The sequence below is a fragment of the Leucoraja erinacea genome, chromosome 17, assembly GCF_028641065.1.
Source record: "Leucoraja erinacea ecotype New England chromosome 17, Leri_hhj_1, whole genome shotgun sequence".
NCBI lineage: Eukaryota > Metazoa > Chordata > Chondrichthyes > Rajiformes > Rajidae > Leucoraja > Leucoraja erinaceus.
The window spans coordinates 510,001-534,336 of record NC_073393.1 but is presented as its reverse complement, the minus strand read 5'-3'; the positions used below and the strand labels follow the sequence as shown (position 1 = coordinate 534,336).

The 24,336-nt window shown below is 43.5% G+C and overlaps 1 protein-coding gene across 1 annotated transcript in view; it reads right to left on the bottom strand.

Moving 5' to 3' along the window:
• The window catches only part of znf536 (zinc finger protein 536), a 410,627-nt gene that overhangs the window by 104,342 nt on the left and 281,949 nt on the right, over window positions 1–24,336 (bottom strand). Inside the window, 1 exon segment of the mRNA XM_055648343.1 lies at window positions 5,049–6,680. Coding sequence (XP_055504318.1) covers window positions 5,049–6,680 — 1,632 coding nt within the window.

The window sequence follows — 24,336 nt, the reverse complement described above, 5'->3', positions numbered from 1 at the left end:
CTGCTTCAAACACGTCCAAATAGGGTTGTCATTGAATCAACATGAAGATCCACCTTAAAACATCGGGACAAAACGACAACAATTGCAGATAAAAACGTGCGTAAAATTACATCAACTCCACTTGGTGGAATTGCCAAATTTGCCACGATTTGCGAGCCTTCAACTGCAGCTGTGGCGATATAAAGTAAAACACATCATCCTTGAGGTTGTGCCTCTACTTTTTCATCATGGACCAAAGATTTCTCTGCAACAAACCAGTCCAGTCAGTCAAGGAGATGGAGATGAAGATGAAGATGATATTGGATTTAATTCATGGTCCTCATGGACATATAGTCTCCTGGACGAGCAGTGAGGCAGGAACGGTGTCTGAAGGTACAGGCAGCATCCATGATGAAACAACTCATCGGAAGGAATGACCAGAAGTGGAGACTTTCAGCCTCGTTACAAGACATTAGATTCAAGATCTACACAGAGTAAACATTGCTGACATTGTATAGATCCTGTAGGATTTGCACAAGTCTCCAGCCACTGCTGCCTGTGATTCCACCCATGGCCCTGTCCTCATCACAGCACCATCATGAGGATGTGGACAATATCACAGATGTTCCAGTCCGAGCTTCATGCATGATAACTACATGATCGCAGGAACGTCACCTATTCCTTCGCTCCATATACGCTGCCTCGCCCGCTGAGTTTCTCCAGCATTTTTGTCTACCTTTGATTTTTCCAGCATCTGCAGTTCCTTCTTAAACATTCTGAATCAGTCTACTATGAGAAACTTTGTCAAATGCCGTGCTAAAATCCATGTAGACAATATCCACTGCCCTCCCCTCATCAATCACCTTTGTCAGCTACACATAAAAACTCAAATGAGTAAGTCATGAGGTGATCTGGACGTCGACATGAGCGGTCAGTCCCGAGTTTGTCCCCCTTGCTCGGGCTGAGTAACGTTGTCATCTAACTTACCCCAACTCACTGGCCACTGTTACGATCACCGCTGTAGGATAAGCAAGGCTGTGAAGATGTTTGCTTTCGGTGGTTTAATAATAACAGTAAAGGAACTCATGTCGGGGATTTGAGCATCAAACTTGGCTTAATGTGGGGTGAGGGGGGCAGAAGCCAAAAGGTGTTGTTATAGAGATTTAGTTTAGTTTAGAGATACAGCGCAGAAACAGGCCCTTCGGCCCACCGAGTCCACACCGACCAGCGATCCCCGCACACTAACACCATCACACACACACAGTCTGGGGCACTTCTTTACAAAGTCAATGAACTTACAACCCTGCACGTCTTTGGAGTGTTGGAGGAAACTGAAGATCTGGGAGAAATCCCATGCTGGCCACGGGGAGAACATACGGGCGGTGGGATGTTGTGTGATGGGGCCACAGTGATGGATGTTAAACCCTTGGAATTAAGTTCTATCGCTCCCAGTCTTTCAATCGATGCAGTGAATGGACATGGAGGTTCAGAAGCCTGCAAACCGACGACTTGTATCTGTTCCCAGGAGCTCAGCTGTGGACTCCTGGAGCTGAATCTACAAACCCATATCCAATGTCTTCAGAAATATAACATCCTTGTTAGAAGCAGAACAGCAGCATTAGTTCGAGCAGGTTGTCCCATTATGATTCATCTCAGTCCCACTAGAGCTCTTCATTTTTCTCTCTCTTTCCAAAGCACTTCTAGTCATCGATAAAGCACCAAATTGGTAGCTGTTTCGACAAATCGAATATTATTGCGCGGCAAATGCTGCTTGACTTCCATTTTTTTTTGTATGTACACTCACACCATCACTTACTTGAGGATTTGTGGACTTTTATGACCAGTGACCTTGCTTTGGCCATCTTTAGCCAGAGGTTGGTGTATTGGTTGAACCCCTGAATCTGTGATTCAAGACCAGAAGCCGCAGCCTCAGAATAAAAGGACGTTCCTTTATGAAGGAGATGAGGTGGAATATCTTTAGTCAGGAAGTGGTGAATCTGTGGAATTCATTGCCACAGGTGGCCCCAGGGCAGAAGCATCCACGTGGCAGGGCTGGGAACTGGATGTATCCTGAGCTAACTCTGCTACCACCATCATCTACTGCGACAAGTGATGTCTCCCACTGATTGTCGCCGGGACCTTGCGTCCTTTTCAGGACGGACGATGACAGCCAGGTCAACATTTGAAACGTGGAAGATGGACACCAAAGAAGTAGATGGTGAAGGTTAACAGATTCTTCATTAGTGCAGGGGTCAGGGGTTATGGGGAGAAGGCAGGAGAATGGGGTTAGGAGGGAGAGATAGATCAGTCATGATTGAATGGTGGAGTAGACTCGATGGGCCGAATGGCCTAATTCTGCTCCTATAATTTATGAACATAAACTTAAGCTTATTACATTGTAAATGTGGTGAAAAGCCCTTGGTCCAAATAGTTTCTCCCTTCATGGTGCTGCCTAACCATTGAGTATTTCCAGCACGTTCTGCTTGGACATGCCACAATGAACTTGTGTGTTAAACACACTCATGGATTCAGATCAATGACAATGTCCCAGTGGAAATGTTTCATGTGATGTTTCTGCGATGACAAGGATGAGAGACAAGTCATATTCAACCCGACATACAAGACAACCTTTCACAGGAGCACCACACATTACACCACCAAGTACAACACTGGCACACGGCTAGAAGTGAAAGACATCTGATGTATTTATTTGTTTAACCCAGGTTCATTTATCTTTCTTAACGTGTTACAAATTATTGTGCATTAACTGAGAAACTAGACACCAACAACTTAATACAGTTCAAAGATTGTTCATGATATGTGTCTCAAAGTTAAGTCAAATTAAACCAGACATATAAATCATATCAAACTACACTTAAAATGATGCAACACTTACAATCGGTAAATATTTGAATGATTATAGACATCTTATCTGAATAACTCACTGTTTGTGACTTTATCATGGGCATGTAGTTAATGTAAATGTATAGACCATGTAACACGATGTATCTTCTTTTGCCCCAGTTGCTTCTATCTGTATCTATGTTCACAATATCACTACCGTCAGAATTTCCATTCATTTAATTTTGAAATAGTCCTCCCAGTAGTTGTTCAAGTTGAATTAAAGTTCTCAAAAACAAAGGACATTTGTTTTCCACTGATGCTGCATCTTATGATATGGAAACATAGGTTATTAACATTCATGAGCGTTGCAATCAGCTGTGAAGTAAATTTCAGAACTCATTTGGCGCTGGCAACAGTTATGAACACCAGCTACCTCAGCTTGTGGCAAGAAAGTAGCGGTGGGGAGAGAAAGGGAATGTAGTTTAGAAATACAGGCCCTTCAGCCCATCGAGTCCTTGCCGACCAGAGACCACCCTGTACCTCAGCACTATTCTACACACTAGGGACAATTTACAATTTTTACATAAGCCGAATAACCTACAAACCTGTACGTCTTTGGAGTGTGGGAGGGAACCGGAGCACCCGGAGAAAACCCACGCAGGTCACAGGGAGGACGTACAAACTCCGTGCAGACAGCTCCCGTAGTCAGGATCGAACCCGGGTCTCTGGCGCTGAGGCAGCAACTCTACCGCTGCACCACCGTGCTGCCCTTACTTCTCCCAGTCATTAGACTCCATCTCACTAAATCTTCACTCTAATAGTGGTCTTATAGTGGCCTCCCTGCAGGGTTACCTCCTCTGTTGGGTTAGCATCAGTGACACTTCTAAACACAGTTGACAGCCATTATAAAATAAATACTGATGGACTGCTTTATTTCTTTAAGTATAGCTCCATATTTTTTTGTCTGAGTTAGCATTGATTTAACAGTAAATAGCAGCGTAAAAAATATTGGCCGCACTATGCTGAATTGCTCCTGGAACTCGAAAGGCAGCTGAGTGACCGTGACCTGTAGACGGAACTTGTTTAAGCCATGGGGACTTATCTAGACATTTATGACAAGGTTTCACTTCATCCAGCAATCTTCCCCTATTGAGTTTGTCCAGTCAGGTTCATTTCAAATATTCAATTAAGTCTACCACAGGAAAGAAAGGGCAATGCATGTGCTTAATGTGCAAAGAAGTTGACTGTTTGGATCGTATAATCCCCTTTTCTTGAAGATTTTAACCCCTATCAATCATTTAAGATATCTCAACTGCACTGCTCTCTCCAAGATGTGGGTCTCTCTTCAGTGATGGTCTCCTATGGTTATATGGTTACATCTGTGCAGAGAACAACAATCAAAGTTGGTAGGTAAATGATGAAGGTAGACGAGGAGTTGAAAGAGGCTTAGATTTGTATTTTTGCCCCAAACACATCTTGTAAAAGCCACCAAGTTTCTCACCTATAACTGCTTACTAAAGTGCTGTGACTATCATTCTAGAACCAGAATACAAAGTGCCTTTACCGTTGCAAAGTTGGGAGATAGGCAAGGAATGCTCAGCCTGAAAAAATGCTTTGATCTTACAAATTAAACAAATCATTTCGAAGGCTCTAGTGCACATAATATACAAGGAATGTTACTATTTATTGTAAGTTCTCCGCTAGGTTAATAGACTTCATACTCTATACAAATGGAATTGCATTGATACAGCAACAGATATACGAGTGGATTCTATCCTCAGCTTGCTCTACACGTTGATTTGCCAGTGTGGGATTGGGTCCGGAGTCAATACTGAAGATTAATTGGAAAGCCATTGGATATCGAGGTTTCTTATCACAAGGTAATGGTGCTGATGCTCTGTTTTACAGTATACATCCGTCAAGCCAAGTAGAACCCATACCTACTCCCATAACCACCTTCACAATGATCAAGAATTCAATCCATCCTTCCCTTAAGCTGCTGAGTATCTTCACTAAATCTCTACAGTAACTCATGTGAAATAGGGAACTACAATTTATTACAAAAACTGGGGGAAACAGAAGAGTTGACGTATTAGCAACATACAGGACACAACACTTTTGCAGGTTTACTTTGTAGTTTCTTGAAGGCATGACTGACTGTAAAGGAGATTTAGCTGGCAAGGGTGTTCATTGCATTTTAAAAGATGGATTTATTTGGCACCCACCTGCTGAATCTGCTCGCTTAATGCTGCTACTGTTGGAAGTGGAGCTACCTCCTGGACCATTGGAAGCCACCATGTTCTCAGTGCTGTAAGCTCTCAGAACTGACAGCATGTCCACCTGTTGGTCCAGCGGAGAAGGCACCTGGGCCTGGCCTGGTGGTACATTGGGAGATGGCAGAAGCCAAGGTCCACCTTGTTGTTTACCCATGGAGCTGAGAAGACCCTGTGAGACTTGTGAGAGAGATGCACTGTCAATCAGCTCTTCTTCATCGGACGTTTCTTCGGCGGAGGTTGGCGGTGGCCGGTTGGCGTCAACTAGTACATCTTGATCTTCTGCATCTTGATCATTGACGGACTCTGCATCATCACTGCACTCCGCTTCACCCATTTCACCAGACGGGCTCAAGCTCGAGGCCCCTGGTGAAACTAGACTCAGCACGTTACTAGGAAGATATTTCAGTTCATTATCATGGGTGGAACTCAGCATTGATGTCCCTGGGCTGCTACTAGTTGAATATTTGTGAAATTGTTTGTAAAAGTCAGTGACTAGGGAGCTCAGACTGGAGTCCACTGGACTCGAGTAAGACTTCTTGTGATCGCCCATAGATTCAGCAGATTGGCCTTGTTGAGATACTTTTTCAGGGGAGGAGTCATCCTTGTCGAGTAATTTTGCTGTGATGATATCTTTCTTAGGAACCACAGGAGAAATGGACAAACAAGTTTTCTTGGCCACAGATGAAGACTCTCCTTGAAGATCGTTTCCAGCTGCTCCAGATAGATGTTCTTTCCGTTTAGATTTCCCCAGGTGATTAGCTTGCAGGTGAAGAACCATTAGTTCCATTGAGGAAGTTGTGAAGGAACAGAAGAGACAACCATGCCAAGTGATATTGTCCTGAACGGTGATGGATGCACCAGGGATTGAGACACAATCATGCGATGGAGGTCTCACAGACAAATCCAAAGGTTCGTACTGGGATTTTTCTGCGGTTGACTTGGATTTGATGATAGATTTCTCCTCGGAAGACTGATCTTCAACCATTCCTGCACTCTCGTCAGAGCCTGCGTTCTTTGTGTGTTTCTCCAGTGTTGGTTTTGAGTTGGAAGGCTTTACGCTGGTGGATGCTCCGTACGCTCTGGCTAACATTTCCTTCTCTTTCTCCAAGGATCTCAGTCCAAAGGTGTCAATGAAAGCTTGCAATGACCCTTGGAAGTTGGCTCCATTGCCGGCGAGGCTCTGGAAAGCTCGGCTAAGATCGGAGAGGCTTGGCGTCTCCTCCCCAGACACCTCAGCAGTGGGTTTGAGATTGTCACAATGCTGCTCCAACGTGCAACTGGGTCCATGGGCTTGGCACTCTGTGGAGGGAAGCACACCCAGAGGCCATTGCTGAGGAGTCAGGCCACCCCTAGAATCAGATCCAGGAACACTTTTCATAACCCCTCTCAGGATCTCTGGTCTGATGAACATCTGAGTCTTGGCTGCTGGGTCATCAGACTGTTCTTGCCGAGCATGTGTCTGCCCCATCAGAGGACTTGTTCCATTCTGCCGCTCCCGATGGTGACGTTCCAGGTGGTACTTCAGTGATGCAGACTGGGTCCCAGCGTAGTCACAATGAGGACACTTATACGGCTTCTCTCCTGAATAAATGACAGAAAGCACAAACTTTATTTGTTGAACCAGTATCTGCAATCTTGGCTTATTGAGTCTCATTGTCTGAACGTAGACAAAAGTGCTGGAGAAACTCAGCGTCTATGGAGCGAAGGAAATGGGCGATGTTTCGGGTCGAGACCCTTCTTCAGACTTCTTCATTGGCTGTAAGTTGTCCTCACCTGACCCACAGCTGTCTCCTTTACCAGCGTTACTTTTTTGCATATCTTTCATTATTTGTTCTAAATCTCTCTACAATCACCATCTCTATCTCCCATTTCCCTCTCCCCCAACTCTCAGTCTGAAGAAGGGTCTCGACCCGAAACGTCACCCATTCCTTATCTCCAGAGATGCTGCCTGACCCGCTGAGTTACTCCGGCACTTTGTGTCTATCTTCAGTTTACACCAGCATCTGCAGTTCCTTCCTACAATATAAACAATTCTTTCCTTCTGTGTGACGACAAGGACAGAACCAACATTGAGGAGACAAGAGTACGTTTCAACATCTCAAACTTTATATCTTTCCATCCAATCCTGAAATGAATGATTTAAAACTTACAGTGCAGTAAATCAGGGATCTAATTAGCAATTGGCAGGCTGCACTAGTAATTCATCATTATTTGTAAAGCACCATTCAAAAATTAATTTAACAATTTTCTGAAAATACCACAGGTTCAAACAATACTGTACTCAAAGCGAACGGGATCCAGAGATGAAATTAAACATTTAAAATATTAAACTCACTGCCTGTCTCTCTGCTAATTTGAATGTGCAGTTTTACATTTGCACTGGTTAAGAAAATATTTAAAAAAAAACAACAGGATTATTATGCTGTGTTCATTAAGCAGGGATTTTTAGGATAATATCCACCTCATAAATTAACTAGTTTGTGCATATATTTCCATATATTATCTGATTTGAAGGTACACTTGTCACTTGTGTTATGCGAATGGACATTTGGCAATGGCTGAAGTTACTGCATTTTGCAGAAAATCTTTTCTCCTCCTCTTCCTTGTCAGATTATATTATTTGTAAGAATTAAAGATTATGGGCTCTATGGAAAACTACCTCCGTGTTTCAGCATTGTACTCTCATCAGCGTTGGACAGTGAGTCACTGCTGGAGATTATAACCTCCTGTAAATCTAAAGGACAGCATTAAAACATGTCAAAGATGTTGGAGTAACTCAGTGGGTCAGGCAGCATCTGTGGAGAACATGGATAGGTGACTTTTCACAGAGTGCTGGAGTAACTCAGCAGGTCAGGCAGCATCTCTGGAGAACATGGATAGGTGACGTTTCGGGTTGAGACCCTTCCTTCAGATATGGACTTGGTGGGCCGAAGAATGAGATTTGAAATGAATGTGGCTCAATGATTAAACCTGCATTATTCAAATTGGGCTTGGCCTGGTAAGAAACATAGAAACATAGAAAATAGGTGCAGGAGTAGGCCATTCAGCCCTTCGAACCTGCATCGACATTCGATATGATCATGGCTGATCATCCAACTCAATATCCTGTACCTGCCTTCTCTCCATACCCCCTTATCCCTTTAGCCACAAGGGCCACATCTAACTCCCTCTTAAATATAGCCAATGAACTGTGGCCTCAACTACCTTCTATGTGGCAGAGAATTCCAGAGATTCACCACTCTCTAGGTAAAAAATGTTGTCCTCATCTCGGTCCTTAAAGATTTCCCCCTTATCCTTAAACTGTGACCCCTTGTTCTGGACTTCCCCAACATCGGGAACAATCTTCCTGCATCTAGCCTGTCCAACCCCTTAAGAATTTTGTAAGTTTCTATAAGATCCCCCCTCAATCTTCTAAATTCTAGCGAGTACAAGCCGAGTCTATCGAGCCTTTCTTCATATGAAAGTCCTGACATCCCAGGAATCAGTCTGGTGAACCTTCTCTGCACTCCCTCTATGGCAATAATGTCTTTTCTCAGATTTGGAGACCAAAACTGTACGCAATACTCCAGGTGTGGTCTCACCAAGACCCTGTACAACTGCAGTAGAACCTCCCTGCTCCTATACTCAAATCCTTTTGCTATGAATGCTGACATACCATTCGCTCAAAGGTCAAAGGTCAACCAGTGGGACGAGATGACCACATTTTAATAGTGCATGAAACTGCCGACATAGTGTGTGGGGCAATTGAAAAGGGTTGTGGTTATTTCTGGATATTTTAAGTTTTATCTTTGACAAAAATGTTGCGCTGCTTCACAATAGTTTACAGTTTAGTAATAAGTTTACAGCTTATTAGTATTGTCACGTGTACCAACGTACAGTGAAAACCTCAGACAGACACAAAGTGCTGGAGTAACTTTGCGGGTCAGGCAGCATCTGTGGAGAAAACGAATGGGTGACGTTTCAAGTCGAGACCCTTCTTTAGTCTAACGAAACGTGACCTGAAACATCACCCATTCCTTCTCTCCAGAGATGCTGCCTGTCCTGCTGAGTTACTCCAGCATTTTGTGTCTATCTTCGGTTTAAACCAGCATCAGCAGTTCCTTCCTGCAGTGAAAACCTTTTTGTCCAGTCAAAGACAAGATTGTACATGACAACAATCAAGCTGTCCCTAGTGCACGGATATAGAATGGTTACTATAGGTTAAAGAGTAATATTCTTTGAGCTTTATAAAATGTTTACAACACAGATTTCCCAAAACCAGAGTTACCTGCATGGGATAAATGGATTTATTTTACCCTCAACATAGTAATCTTTATCTTAAAACTTTGGTTCTGCAGAATATTTTATTCTTCAGCCCAAATCCACACCCCAATGACATGTGGGTTTGTAGGTTAACTGTACTCTGAGAATTTTCCCCAGTGTGGAGGGAGTGGATGAGAATGTGGGATAACATACAACCCGTGTGAACGGCTGGTTGCTGGTCAGTGTGGGCTCGGTGGGCTGAAGGCCCTGGTTCCATGCTGTATCTCTAAACTAACCCACAAACAACTCATTTGGAAAGTAATGTTTTTTAAGGCCTGCTTCTGCAAGATTGTTTCCTTGCTGAACACAACTGACGTGTTACACATTGAGCAAAGATTGTCTTGTCCAGTTTGCCACGCTCCCCCAAACTCCAACCAGTCTGAGGAAGGTCCCAGACCAAAAATACCATCTGTCCTCTTCCTTCATAGATCCAAGATGGTGACTATGTGCACACTGGCCACAGAAGCACCGTGCTGTAATTGTTATATGGTTATATGGTTGTTATAAGCAGATCTCCAATCACATATTACAATCACTCCACACTTTTCAATCTCTGCCTGCACACTGTGAATGTTTCGACTATAATCATGTATAGTCTTTCTGCTGCTGGTTAGCGCGCAACAAAAGCTTTTCACTGTACCTCGGTACACGTGACAATAAACTACACTGAACTGAATCTCCCACACTTGATGTTTTGATTAGATCAATGCAATATCTTCCAATGGACAAGACTTTCATTGATAGTGCTGCACTCTAATATTTGCAGAGTGCATCTTTCATCCTTGCCATTATATACAATAAGAGTTCTATAAGTTTGATATATTGCATCCATGACGGGGAACCATGTGGAGTACAATAACTGACATTCATAACATGCCAGCGACAAGCTTCTCTCTTGCCACCATCCAAGGTCACACAGCCTCACTTTATGTCCTTGCCCTAGTTATCATTTTGTTAAATGCCTGTCTTATTAGTAATGAATGTAACATGTACAAGAATGGTCTATTCATGGTGAACAAAGAGACCATTGATTAAGGTCTTCAATGCATAGCTCACAACCTCACACTAGTATCTGCCTATGTTGCATGAAATATCTCATGGTTATTAATCACTCAGCAGGTAGCACTGAAACATCAAATCTGCTTTTGCTATAATCTATATCTTTAGGCAACCACAACAATCAGCTAGGGGTTATTACTAATTATCTTTTTAAATAATAACTGAAAACTTTGTTGTCGTGTGCTTTCAAATCCACATATATCATGAGGTGCAGGTCAAGGTATTAATCCCCAAATCAGGTAATTATTGATCGACCAGTTCTTTATTTAGGCCAAGTTTTTAGTTGAGGTTCCACAATTGTTCAAAATGGTAGATAGACGCAAAATGCTGGAGGAACTCAGTCAGCATCTCTGGTGAAAAGGAATAGGTGACATTTCGGGTCGAGACCCTTCTTCAGACGGTCTATTTTCCGCTTCAACCAGCATCTGCGGTTCCTTCCTACACATTATTCAATATGGTACTTGGCGTAGTAAGAAATTGTCTTAGGTCAAAGGTCACCCAGTGGACATGATGACCACATTGTAATATCATGTGGAGCCACTGACCTATATTGGGCGGGATAATTGAAAAGGGTTGTAGTTTATCCTGGTAATTTTAAATGTTATCTGTGACATATATGTTGTGTTGCTTCAAGATATTGGGCAAATGATCTCAGAGTAACTCAGCAGGACAGGCAGCATCTCTGGAGAAAGGAATGGGTGACGTTTTGGGTCGAGACTTCTTTAGACTTCAGACTTCAGTAACTCAGCGGGTCAGGCTTCAGTCCGAAGAAGGGTCTCGACCCGAAAACGTCACCCATTCCTTCTCTCCAGAGATGCTGCCTGTCCCGCTGAGTTACTCCAGCATTTCGTGTCTATCTTCGGTTTAAACCAACATCTGCAGTTCTTTCCTAGGCAAATGATCTCTATCTGTTAAACAAAAAAAAAATCCAAATTAGTCTCTGAGTTTAATAAATGTTTTCTAAGCAGATTGTCCATTGCCTGCTACCTGCATGGAATGGTTTTATACGTAACTGGGTAACCTTTACCTTAAACCTTGGATTCCGATGAATTTTATATTAATACTCGTATTTCCTAACATCTGATAATTAAACACTAATACTTTGAAAGACTAAAATAAATATTCTTTGCAGGAAAGCTGCAGTGCATTAATATAAATTGTCCACAGCCTAGATGCTGTAAATATGAAGACTATTTCACAGCTGCTTATTGCTAAACAGTGTCCTGTCTGCAAGGGGACAATCTGTGTTTCTAATTGCTGTCATTGAGACTCCGATTCATTTTGTGACTTTCCCATTAAAATGTGAGCATTAATTTGTATAATGAAATATCGCCCACTGTGGCGTTCATTAGCCATGCCCTACTGTAAACTTCACATTGTTAGCTCGCCAGAAACTGGAGCTAATTTCACTAATGGATATCTTCCTACTAAATCTTTGGGTGAAAATTAATTCGGTAGCATACCTCTTTAACTTTTGGGGAATTTAAAATTCCTTTTGTCCAGGTTTGTCAGGAGCTATAAATCTGGAGATAACTTCAGCTCTGACTACACTTGGGCAGCTACGGAGTTCGAGTGGAGGGAGAGGTAACGTTGACACCACAGACACACCTGGCTCCAACCAGATGGCTACAAACTCAACTCCCCCGTGAGGCCCAACGTGTGAACGGACGTTTCTCCATCCTTGACCAAGCATCTGGATTGAATTAGAATCATCAAGTCTCAGAGCCAGACGGCATGGAAATAGGCCCTTCAGCCCAACTCTTCTCCTAATTTTTAGATACGGTACGCAACAGGCCCTTCGGCCCCCCAAGTCAAGGGCTGCCAACTCTCACGCTATGAGCGTGAGAATCACGCATTTGGACAAATTCTCACGCTCTCACGTTGATCACAAATTTCTCACGCTCTGTCATGAGAAATTCTGTGATCAACAAAAATTTCAAAACTCATATAAACTGCATGGGCCGAGGTTGTTGGAGAGGGATGGAAGCAGAAGCAGTGGCAGGGACAGATGCGGGGAGTCGGGGCTGGCGAGTGTTTGCCAGGCTGGCGAGTCGTTCACAGCAGCTCCAGCCATGGAGCAGCCTCAGTGCAAGAGTCCCGGGCCGTCGGAAGCATCGGAAGCGTTGCGCCGCTGCCGTGAGAGTCTCTGTGCCGAATTCGCCCTGGTGACCGGCATGGACCAGGCTGCGGCTCGGTGCATCCTGGAGGACAACCAGTGGCTGCTGGAAGTAGGTACCAAGCACTGGGTAGATACGGTGGAAGGTAGTGGTCTTCAAATGGGGGTGGTTGGTGAAAGCATCCTGCTTGCCTGCTAGATTTTCACTTACTGTAATTGCAGGAAAAATTTTCCCAATGTTGGGGGCATTCAGAACCAGTGGTCACAGTTTAAGAATAAACGGTAGGCCAGTTAGGACTGAGATGAGGACAAACTTTCTTCACGCAGAAAGTTGTGAATCTGTGGAATTCTCTGCCACAGAAGGCAGTGGAGGCCAATTCACTGGATGTATTCAAGAGAGAGTTACATTTAGTTCTTGGGGCTAGCGAAATCAAGGGATATAGGGGAAAAAACCAGGAAAGAGATACTGATTTTAGATGACAGCCATGATCATATTGAATGGCAGTGCTGGCTCGAAGGGCCGATGGCCTATTCCCGCACCTATATTCTATGTTTCTGTGCTTGAGTATATGGCAATAAAACTCGATCACTTGATTTTGAAGCATTCAAGCACGGTGGAGGTATAATGTAGTCATAGAGTGATACAGTGTGAAAACAGGCCCTTCGGCCCAACTTGCCCACACCCACCAACATGTCCCAGCTACACTACCTGCTTTTGGTCCATACCTCCAAACCTGTCCTATCCATGTATCAGTCCAACTGTTTCTTAAATGTTGGGATAGTCCCTGCCTCAACTACCTCCTCTGGCAGCTTGTTCCATACACCCATCACCCTTTGTGTGGAAAAAATTAATCCTTAAAAAGTTTCCTCTTAAAAATAGTTCAAACAAAAAACATTGAAATCATACTTCTACAATGCACTAAAACATCAAATTTCATAAAGTCCCTACACTGGGAGAGGAGTCACTCCCCTCCCACACCCTCTCCCCACTCGGTTGCTCCACTCCATCACCGTGTACCCCCAAGGCCAGTGATCAGTGATCGCTCAGCCCCCTTCCCCATTTTCAAAAACACTCGGTGGCCCCTGGTTCAGACAGAGAACACTGCCAGATGTGAGCGGGGAACTGAGGCCAGTTGTCCGTGATGTCTGAATCCCAATGCTCAACGCTTCATGTTTCGGAGTTGGCTAAAGTTATTGATTTGTAATTAGCCTGATTTGTAATTAGTTGACAGAACCTTAATTTATTAATCCGGAATATCCAGGGGGATGGGATAAGTGTAATATTCAAATGACATGCAAGGTGTCAGGCTGTCTGTCACAACATACAGCCCCGATAACCCATTCTTTCCTTCAGTTAAATATGGGGAAGGTAGCACTATTGTCATTTGCCACTCAACTAGTATATTTGTTTACCTCACTGACTATTTACAACCCCCACCCCCCCCCCAAATCCTTTGACAGGTTGAATAGAAATGTCCCCAATCTCGTTGTTTTATTAATTGAACATGTAGATGAGCATCCTCAAGGAATCTAATCTGATAGAAACTGATTCAGATGCGATGTTTAAGAGCTTATTCTCAGAAAGGACATATTTTAAAGGAGTGACAGAGATACTTGCAGGGGAATGTGTGAGGAGATTATTATTTGTCTTTAGTTTTATCTTGAAACAGGACATCTGAAGATTCAAAGTTTAATATAGTAATTGTGCTGATACTGACCCCAACCAACCACATATGAATATCATTCATTCCAGAGGTTTTACTTTTCTGATGCTATTTAAACTTCACTTGGATTTCAATCACTTCAATGTAAAAGTAATTGGGAATGGGGAGCATTGGAACAAAAATGTGCCCTCGGTACATATTAACTGTAATATAATAATGTATGCATGTTGGTTGGTGCAATCAAAACAAATATCTTTTTTATCATTGTTGTGTTAAGAATACCACAGAAAATATTATGTACTCTCAAGGTTACATTTAATAGAATATTATTGCTTAAATATATATAGTTATTTGACTTTGCATTTCGGAAAAGTCCCAGCTGAGAGGAAATCAGCAAAATACTGAAAATATTGGGGGGTGAAAATGACTTCAGGACAGTTTGTTAGGAAAATGCAGGAAATGGTAACAGAATACTTATACAGCTGAGTGAGTATAATTTTATGGATCAGAAAGTGTGTTCAACCAATTGATAACTTCTTTGACAAAGTAACTAGCATGTTAGATAACAAGGAAGCCAATGGATGGAGCACATTTTGTTACACAAAATTTGGTCAGTGAAGTCCCCCATAAAAGATTACTGCATTGGATAAACACCTGTGGACCTGAACGTAATAGGTTAAGTCCATGGGTCAGCTATGGGGCTTTATGTGTGGGCCAAATATATTGTCAATACAGAGGGGCTACGAGCAAGGCCAAGTGTGTATCAAGAGTCAAGGCCTGGAATAGTACTAGGTGTGCAGTCAAAGCTGGGACAATGGGAGTGGTCAACACTGGGAATGTAAGCAGGTAAGCAGCTATGATCAGGGTGGAATAGGGGGGCAGGTGTAAGGCTGGACTCAGGGTCAGGAATGAGAGAAGGTATGCAACTGGAGTTGGGGTCAGGAGTAGTACCAGGTGTGCAGTGAGACCCAGGTTGGTCAACATGGACCAAGTGTTTGATTATAATCTGATTTCCATCCATGAATATACTGAGGTCATTCATGTGCTGCACCTGTTGATCAGAGCCTGGCTCTACTGTGGAATGCTGTTAGGAATGTAATTTAGCCTAACCTTGTTCATAGCTAATCCAATTCAAAGCATAAATATTGCATTCAAGTTTTAGTTAAAATGCTCGCAACCGTATGCATCATATTGCACAACTTCAAGCTAAAAAATGCAAAAGCTCCGTACCAAAGGGAGGGGGGATACATGATGCATTCCAAGCCTCGAAGCATCTCTTGGCTAGAGAAATCAACACAAGGGCATAATCTAGTATGTTGCCATTAAACAGACAATTTCAACTGGACATACCACAAGGTTGCCTTGGATCAAGAGAGGAAACACATGGCATTGATATGGAGTGAACATTCTTCCTAAATTAGTGTTCAGGAGCATTCACATTATTCTTGTGTTGAATCATTTATTAATTTGTACAATTGGTTTAATCAACGGGATTCAAACGGAACGGACGGTATAAAATTCACGTCTACTTTTCCTTTTAGCCCCGTGAATTTTGTTCATTAAACAATTGTTGTAAATCATTAATATACATTAGATTAAAAAACAAACTTTAGAAATATATTGAACTTTATGGAAAGATATTATTAAATTTTGTACTCGTATGAAATGTGTAATTTCAATTTTGATGTTAGACATTTAAAATTAAAATTTGAGCTTTTCTTTCAGTGTTTCAAATATAAGAAGCCAACCTGAGGTGGTGTCGGCCAACATCAATAACCCACAAGTATTGTTCCTTGGTCTCCATGATTCACGTGGATGCTCCGGTTTCCTCCCACACTCCAAAGACGAACAGGTTTGTTGGGTAATTGGATTGATGTATGTGTAAATTGTCCCTAGTGTGTGTGGGGCAGTGTAAATGTCCAGGGATCGCTGGTCGGCGTGGACTCAGTGGGCTGAAGGGCCTGTTTCTGTGCTGTATCTCTAAACTAAGCTAAGCTAAAAATAAACTTTACAAAAATCGGCATCATTTGGAATTCTTTTAAAGATAGCGGAGTCAGGGGATATGGGGAGAAAGCAGGAACGGGGTACTGATTGTGGATGATCAGCCATGATCACATTGAATGGCGGTGCTGGCTCGAAGGGCCGAATGGCCTCTACTCCTGCACCTATTGTCTATTGCCTATTTTCTGGACCTTTTCTTTTGATTCTTGAGGTGGACCACTGGACATTTGACCAATGCAGCGTGTAGGGGCAGTTTTGTGTTTGCAGCAGCACTGCAGTGTATATAATCCAGGCTCAGTGTTCAGTCCATTGAGTGCATGCAATGGAGGTGCCCTGCTTATGACGCAAGGTTATTAATTGGTTATACTTTTTAAAGCAAGGTGATTATCCCGCTAGTATAAACCACTGTCAGCATTGCCACGCTGCATTTTTAATTTTGATGCTGTTTTTTGGATTATGTTGAAGGTTTTTGGAAAGGCAGTGAGAAGCGAAGGAGATTACTGGGAGCGGGCTTCAGCAGATGGTGTGGTGCAGGGAGTCTGGTGCCAATACAGCATGGAGCACGTTAGCCAGTGTGGGAGATTGGTAGCTGAGTCGGAGGTTGCACTGACGTGAGATTGCACAGTCCTCAGTCGGCATTAAGAGCACAGCTAAACTTGGACAGATCTCAGTCTATAGACACTAAAAGCTGGAATAACACATCGATTTACCCCCATCTTAATACCTTTCTCCTTCACAGAAATGGAAGCTAACTATCTGATAAACATTATGAAGAAGGGAGCAGGAAGGAACTGCAGATGCTGGTTTAAACCGAAGATAGACAAAAGAGTGCTGGAGTAACTCAGCGGGTCAGGCAGCATCTCTGGAGAAAACGAATAGGTGACGTTTCAGGTTGAGATGTCACCCATTCCTTCTCTCCAGAGATGCTGCCTGTCCCGCTGAGTTACTCCAGCTTTTTGTGTCTATCTTCGGTTTAAACCAGCATCTGTAAGGAGCGGAAAGTTACGAGTGGTGGATTTAAACAGATTTTTCATACAACAGCAGTTTGGGAGACAGATTAAATGCTGCCATAAACAGCAAGGCAGAAAAAGAGAGAGAATATTGGCTGTCTGCTCAAATCATTCTGTACCCCATCCTGGCGATGTCGATCTCACCATCGAGCTGTGAGTGATTATCTACAGAACAGAGGCACAAAATGCTGGAGTAACTCAGCGTGACAGGCAGCACCCTCTGGAGAGAAGGAATGGGTGACGATTTGGGACGAGATCTTGCTTCAGACTGCGAGTCAGGGGAGAGGGAGACACGGAGATAAGGAAGTGTAAGGTGTGAAAATGAGGCATCAAATGAGATGGGGTTCAAGGACAATGTAGAATAGGTCATTGTTAGGTAGGAGAAGGTGACAACGAAGCATGCAGAGATAAAATGTAATCGGGGGACAGGCAGACTGGTGGGAGAACTGGGAACGGGGAGGGATGGAGAGAGAGGGAACTCAAGGGTTACTTGAAGTTATTGAAGGCAATATTCATACCATTGGGGTATAAGTTGTTCAAGCAGAATATGAGGTGCTGTTCCTCCAATTTGTGCTGGGTCTCACTCTGACAATGGAGGAGGCCCAGGACAGTAGGTCAGTGTGGGAATTGGAGGGGGAGTTCAAGTGTTTAGCAACCAGTAGATCAGGTAGGTTCAGGTGGACTGAGCAGAGGTGTTCTGCAAAATGAACAATGGATTTCACTTGAGGCTGACAGAAAAAGCTGGAGTAACTCAGCGAGACAGGCAGCATCTCTGGAGAGAAGGAATGGGTGACGTTTCAGGTCGAGACTCTTCTTCAGACTAAAGAAGGCCAATCTGAAGAAGGGTCTCGACCTGAAACGCCACCCATTCCTTCTCTCCACAGATGCTGCCTGTCCCGCTGAGTTACTCCAGCTTTGTGTGTCTATCTTCGGTTCAAACCAGCATCTGCAGTTCCTTCCTACACATTGTTCAGGATCAGAGTAAGCATATTTTTCATACAACCTCAATTCGTGGTATGAATGAAATGCTGCTATAAACAGCATGGCAGAGAAAGAGAGAGAATGCCGGCTGTCTGCATGAAGCATTCCTGGGGGGGGTGATCTCACCATCTCGGCTGTGTGATTTCCTTCTGGTCGCTGACAAGAGATTGTTCAGCCAAACAGAATTCATAAGATCATAAGTGATAGGAACAGTATTAGACCATTCGCCCCATCAAGTCTACTCTGCCATTCAATCATGGCTGATCTATCTAGCCCGCCTAACCCCACAACCCCCAACAACCATACTAATCACGGACCTCTATATCGCTGCTTCAACAATATCTACTGACTTGGTCTCCACCTACATCTGCGGCAAAGAATTCCATGGTGAGGTATCAGGAATGGATACCGGAGCCCGCACAGTCCACACCGACCCTCGATCACCCGTCCACGCTAGTTCTATGTTATCCCACTCTCTCATCTATTCCTTACAGGAGACTTGACTCTCAGATGCCTCTCAAAAATCTTCATTTAGGTTTATGCTCAAGTTTATTATTGTCATGCGTACCGAGGTACAGTGAAAAGCTTTGTTTTAGACAATAGACAATAGACAGCAGGTGCAAGAGTAGGCCATTCGGCCCTTCGAGCCAGCACTGCCATTCAATGTGATCATGGCTGATCACCCACAATCAGTACCCCGTTCCTGCCTTCTCCCCATATCCCCTGACTCCGCTATCTGTAAAGCCCTATCTAGCACTCTCTAGAAAGTATCCAGAGAACCGGCCTCCACCGCCCTCTGAGGCTGAGAATTCCACAGACTCACAACTCCCTGTATTCTGCATGCTATCCAATTAAATCAGATAATGCTGTACCTAATCAAGGAAAACTCCAGTACAATAGGTAGAGCAAAGGGGAAGATAGATACAGAGTGTAGAATATAGTTCTCAGCATTGTAGCGCATCAGTTCCACAGACAAAGTCCAATGTCTGCAATGGGGTAGAGGTGGATCGGACAGTGCCCCAGCTTATGGAAGAAACCCGATAACAGAGGGGAAGAAGCTGTCCCTGAGTGGCAGTGCGCGCCTTCAAGCTTTGCATGATTATCTTGCGTCGTCAGGTTAAAATAAAACCTTTCCGTCATTTTCCCATCAAAGTTCCACTCCAGAATGACGTGCATTGTCACAGGGCAATATTTTCATCTGCGGTTCCCTCCTGACCAAGAACTCAAGGCAAGTGTCAGCAAGGTAGCTCAGCTTGCTCAGTCAACTGATGGGGGCGAGGCCAATACGTGTTGAAGATGAGAATCAAAATGGCCAGAGAAGTGAATCAGACCGGATACTGAAACACGGGGCAAAGGCAGGCACAGGCAGCATGCATGTCACATGGTGAAGTGGATTTCCTGTGAAAACCTATATTGGTTGAAAACAGGAATGTAATGAAGGGCAATGTCAAATGCGTAACTTGTGTAAATTCAACTCATGAATCTCTGAATCATATAGATCCATACGGTCCAAGTTAGATTCATGCTCTGTGTTGGATATTCTGATCTTTTAGTTTAGTTTACAGAGGCAGCATGGAAACAGGCCCTTCGGCCCCCTGTGTCTGTACTAACCATCGATCACCCGCTCACACTAGTTCTATCTTATCCCACTTTCCCCTCCACTCCCTACACACTAGGGGGCAATTTACAGAGGGGCCAATTAGCCTACAAACACGCACGTCTTTGCAATGTGGAAGGAAACCGGAGCACCCGGGGAAAACCCACACAGGTCACGGGGAGAACGTGCAAACTCCATACAGACAGCACCCATAGTCAGGATGGAACCCGGGTCTCTGGCGCTGTGAGGCAGCTACTCTACCGCTGCACCACCGTGCCACCCATATGTGGGTCCGTTTCCCAGGCCTTGCGTGACGTCACTCCACCATTCTCCACGTCCCAGCCATGTATCTCGTACACCAAGGCTCATGCACTGATGACAACATCCTATTGGAAATACATCTTCATTCCAAGAACTAACAAAGAAATTGGGAGACGTGCATTTAAATTCAAAGCTCCTTCTGACTGGAACACTTTGCCTAGTACCATAAGAACTATTAGCTCATTTCGTCTATTTAAAAATACACTTTTACCCTTCCTTATAAAACCATGTACCTGTTTCTAGTATTAGAGTCTTCAAGCTCCTTTATCTAGCTTGCTCTGTGTGTGATCATTTGCGCTGTAACATATAACTGTTATTATTATTGGATATGTAAAGTCAATTAACAATTGTTATAAACTATAACAAGTGGGGATGGAGGGGTTATGGGATTGGTGTGTGGGTAGGTGGGTCAATGAGAGCCTTTATGTATGTTATGTCTTGTGCTGGATGTTTTATGTTGGACCCCCTCGAAAACGAGATGACTGTCCATCTCAAGGGGTTATCCATGAATAAACTTGTTTCAAACTTGTTTCAATAGTGCCTTATAATGTCAAAACAATTGGAGGTGATTCAAATACGAATTAATTTTGCAGTGTGTCTTGTTATCTTGTACTCAAGCACGCATCTCATCTTCTGCTAGTCACAGTCACACATCAAGGAAACAGGCCCTTCAGCCCAACACATCCATGCCATCCAAGTTAGTCCCATTCTCACACCTTTGGCCTGAATCCCACTAAATCTTTCCTCCCATACAACTGACCAAATGTTGTTAAAATGTTGTTATAGTCCCCGCCTCAACCACCTCCTGCAGCAACTCATTCCATACACACACCTCCCGCTGAGTGAAACAGTTGCCCCTCAGATTCTTATTAAAATTTGCAACTCTCACCATACGCCGATGTAACATAGAAGATTATTAAGGGCTTGGACACGCTAGAGGTAGGAAACATGTTCCCGATGTTGGGGGATTCCAGAAACAGGGGCCACACAGTTTAAGAATAAGGGGTAGGCCATTTAGAATGGAGACGAGGAAACACTTTTTCTCACAGAGAGTGGTGAGTCTGTGGAATTCTCTGCCTCAAAGGGCGGTGGAGGCCGGTTCTCTGGATGCTTTCAAGCGAGAGCTAGATAGTGCTCTTGAAGATAGAAGAGTCAGGGGATATGGGGTGAAGGCAGGAACGGGGTGATGTTTCAGTCCCGACCCTAAACGTCACCCATTCCCTCTCTCCAGGGATGTTGCCTGCCCCGCTGAGTTATTCCAGCATGTTCAGTTGAAACCAGCATCTGCAGTTCCTTCCTCCACATGAATATTGGCAGCACAAGGCAGCATGTGGAATTAGAGCAGATGTAACTGCAGTAAGTGAAGTTAGTAAAGATCTACACGTGAGTAATGAAAGGGTGATTTGTTGTTGAGGATTACAGCCCATGGCCCTCTCTAACGTGACACTAGGAATCCTCAAACACGCAGTTAATGGTCGGTTACTCAGGACCACTGAAGCTGGAAATAATCTCCAATTTTCACTATTAATCATTCTGGTGGAAGTTATTGGATGGATTTTGTTTATATAATTGTCTGTCCCATCTTGTCACATAGACATCCACATTCCACACTGCCTCACAAAAGCAGCCAACATCATCAAAGAATTGTCCCACCCCGGTCATTCCTTCTTCTCATTGTTCTAGGTATGTTACAAAACCTACCTGAATCGTCATGGAGAATCTGCCCCAGCCCGTGTGCGCGATTTTGGCGCTGTTTAGAGGGGGCGGGTTTAAAACGCGATTTTTACTAGACTGTTCCAATCGAAGATGTTCAGCCTAGTAAATCATTAACGAAAAATCTCTGAAAGACCCCGTCGCAAAAGGTATTATTAGTTTTTATGGCCTTGTATAATAGTTATAGTAGTTTAAATATCACTCTCTCACTCCGCGACCTCTCGCAGCCCCAGGGTTTTATAAAGCAAACAATTAAAGGTATGTACCTTATTTTTACATTAAAAGGGGCTTCTTAAGAACCCTTTATATAACGTTTTCTATAGTGAGTAGCTCATTTTGGGCTCTTTATATCCCGCAGTGTTTTTCTGGGCATTTGAGGGCACAAATCCACTGCAATGTGAACGTTCTAAACCAGCGCGTTCACAGGAACCCACTAGAAAGCTGATTTAAAATGGACTTTAATTTACAGCAATTGAACACTAAATTCCTTCCATTTGGCCTATAAATTGATGTAAATGAGATTTAAAAATCATGTTTTATTGTGAATTATTGGTGAATATTATTTGGACACTTAGGCTATTTAAAAATGTTAATCATTTATTAAGAAATGGATAGATGTTTAGATCTAGTAATTGAAGTTTGAAATTTGCTACACTTGGGTAACTAACTAATTATATGCTTTAATTTCAGGTCATCCAAGTTAGATTATTTTATGTTTGTTTCAGAATGCTTCAATCTACGATAACTGAAAATTTCATTCAGTTCTCTTAATTTTTAAGAAGGTTATGGCCTTTTGACTGTCCACGATCACAGCTTTTTTGTTATGTCCATAGAAAATCAATAGGGAACAAGATGCTAATTTCCGAGTATGAAAATGGCCATAACTTTTTAAATACTTGAGATATGAAAGTGAATTAGGTGTCAAATTAAGCTCCTTTTTATGCTTTATCTGATGGGATAAATTACAGACTTGATTTTTTAAATCTCAAAATTTTGTAACGTTGCTAATTGTTCCAACCCAGCAGAAGGTGTAGAAGCTTGAAAGCGCGCACCACCAGACTCAGGAACAGCTTCTTCCCCTCTGTTATCAGGCTTCTGAACGGTCCTTCCATAAGCTAGGGTACTGTCCGATCCACCTCTACCCCATTGGGGACATTGGACTTTGTCTGTGGAACTGATGCGCTACAATGCTGAGAACTATATTCTGCACTCTGTATCTATCTTCCCCTTTGCTCTACCTGTTGGACTTGTTTGATAGAGTCATAGAGTGATACAGTGTGGAAACAGGCCCTTCGGCCCAACTTGCCCACACTGGCCAACAATGTTCCAGCTACACTAGTCCCACTTGCCTGCGCTTGGTCCATATCCCTCCCAACCTGTCCTATCCATGTACCTGTCTAACTGTTTCTTAAATGATGGGATAGTCCCAGCATCAACTACCTCCTCTGGCAGCTTGTTCCATACATCTACCACCCTTTGTGTGAAAAAGTTACCCCGCAGATTCTTGTTAAATCTTTTCCCCTTCACCTTGAACTATGTCCGCTGGTCCTCGATGGATCTACTCTGGGCAAGAGACTCTGTGCATCTACCCGATCTATTCCTCTCATGATTCTGTACACCTCTATAAGATCACCCCTCATCCTCGTGATTGTATTTATGTGTGTGTTTTATTTGGTCTGATTACATAGCGTGCAAACAAAGCTTTTCACTGTACCTCGATACACGTGACAACAATAAACCTCATGGTATAGTTGCTGCCTCACAGCGCCAGAGACCCGGGCTACATCCCGACTACAGGCGCTGTCTGTAGGGAGTTTCCACATTCTCCCCGTGGCCTGCGTGGGTTTTCTCCGAGAACTTTGGTTTCCTCCCACACTCCAAAGACGTTCGGGTTTGTAGGTTAATGGGCTTGGTATAAATGTAAAATGTCCCTAGTGTGTGTAAGATAGTGTTAGTGTGTGGGGATCGCTGGTCACTGTGGGATGAAGGGCCTGTTTCCGTGCTGTATCTCTAAATTAAACTAAGATAGACAAAAAATGCTGCAGTAACTCAGCGGGACGGGCAACATCTCTGGAGAGAAGGAGTGGGTGATGTTTCGGGTCGAGACCCTTCTTCAGACTGGTTAGGGATGAGGGAAACGAGAGATATAGATGGTGATGTGGAGAGATGAGGAACAATGAATGAAAGATATGCAGAAAAGTAACGATGACAAAGGAAAGGCCATTGTTAGCTGTTTGTTGGGTGAAAATGAGAAGCTGGTGCGACTAGGATGGGCGAGAGATAGAGAGAGAGGGAATGCCGGGGCTACCTGAAGTGAGAGAAATCAATATTCATACCACTGGGCTGTAAGCTGCCCCAATGGAAATATGAGATGCTGTTCCTCCAATTTGCATGTAGCCTAAAGGGCCTGTCCCACTGTACGAGTATATTCTTAAGGGGTTGGACAGGCTAGATGCAGGAAGATTGCTCCCGA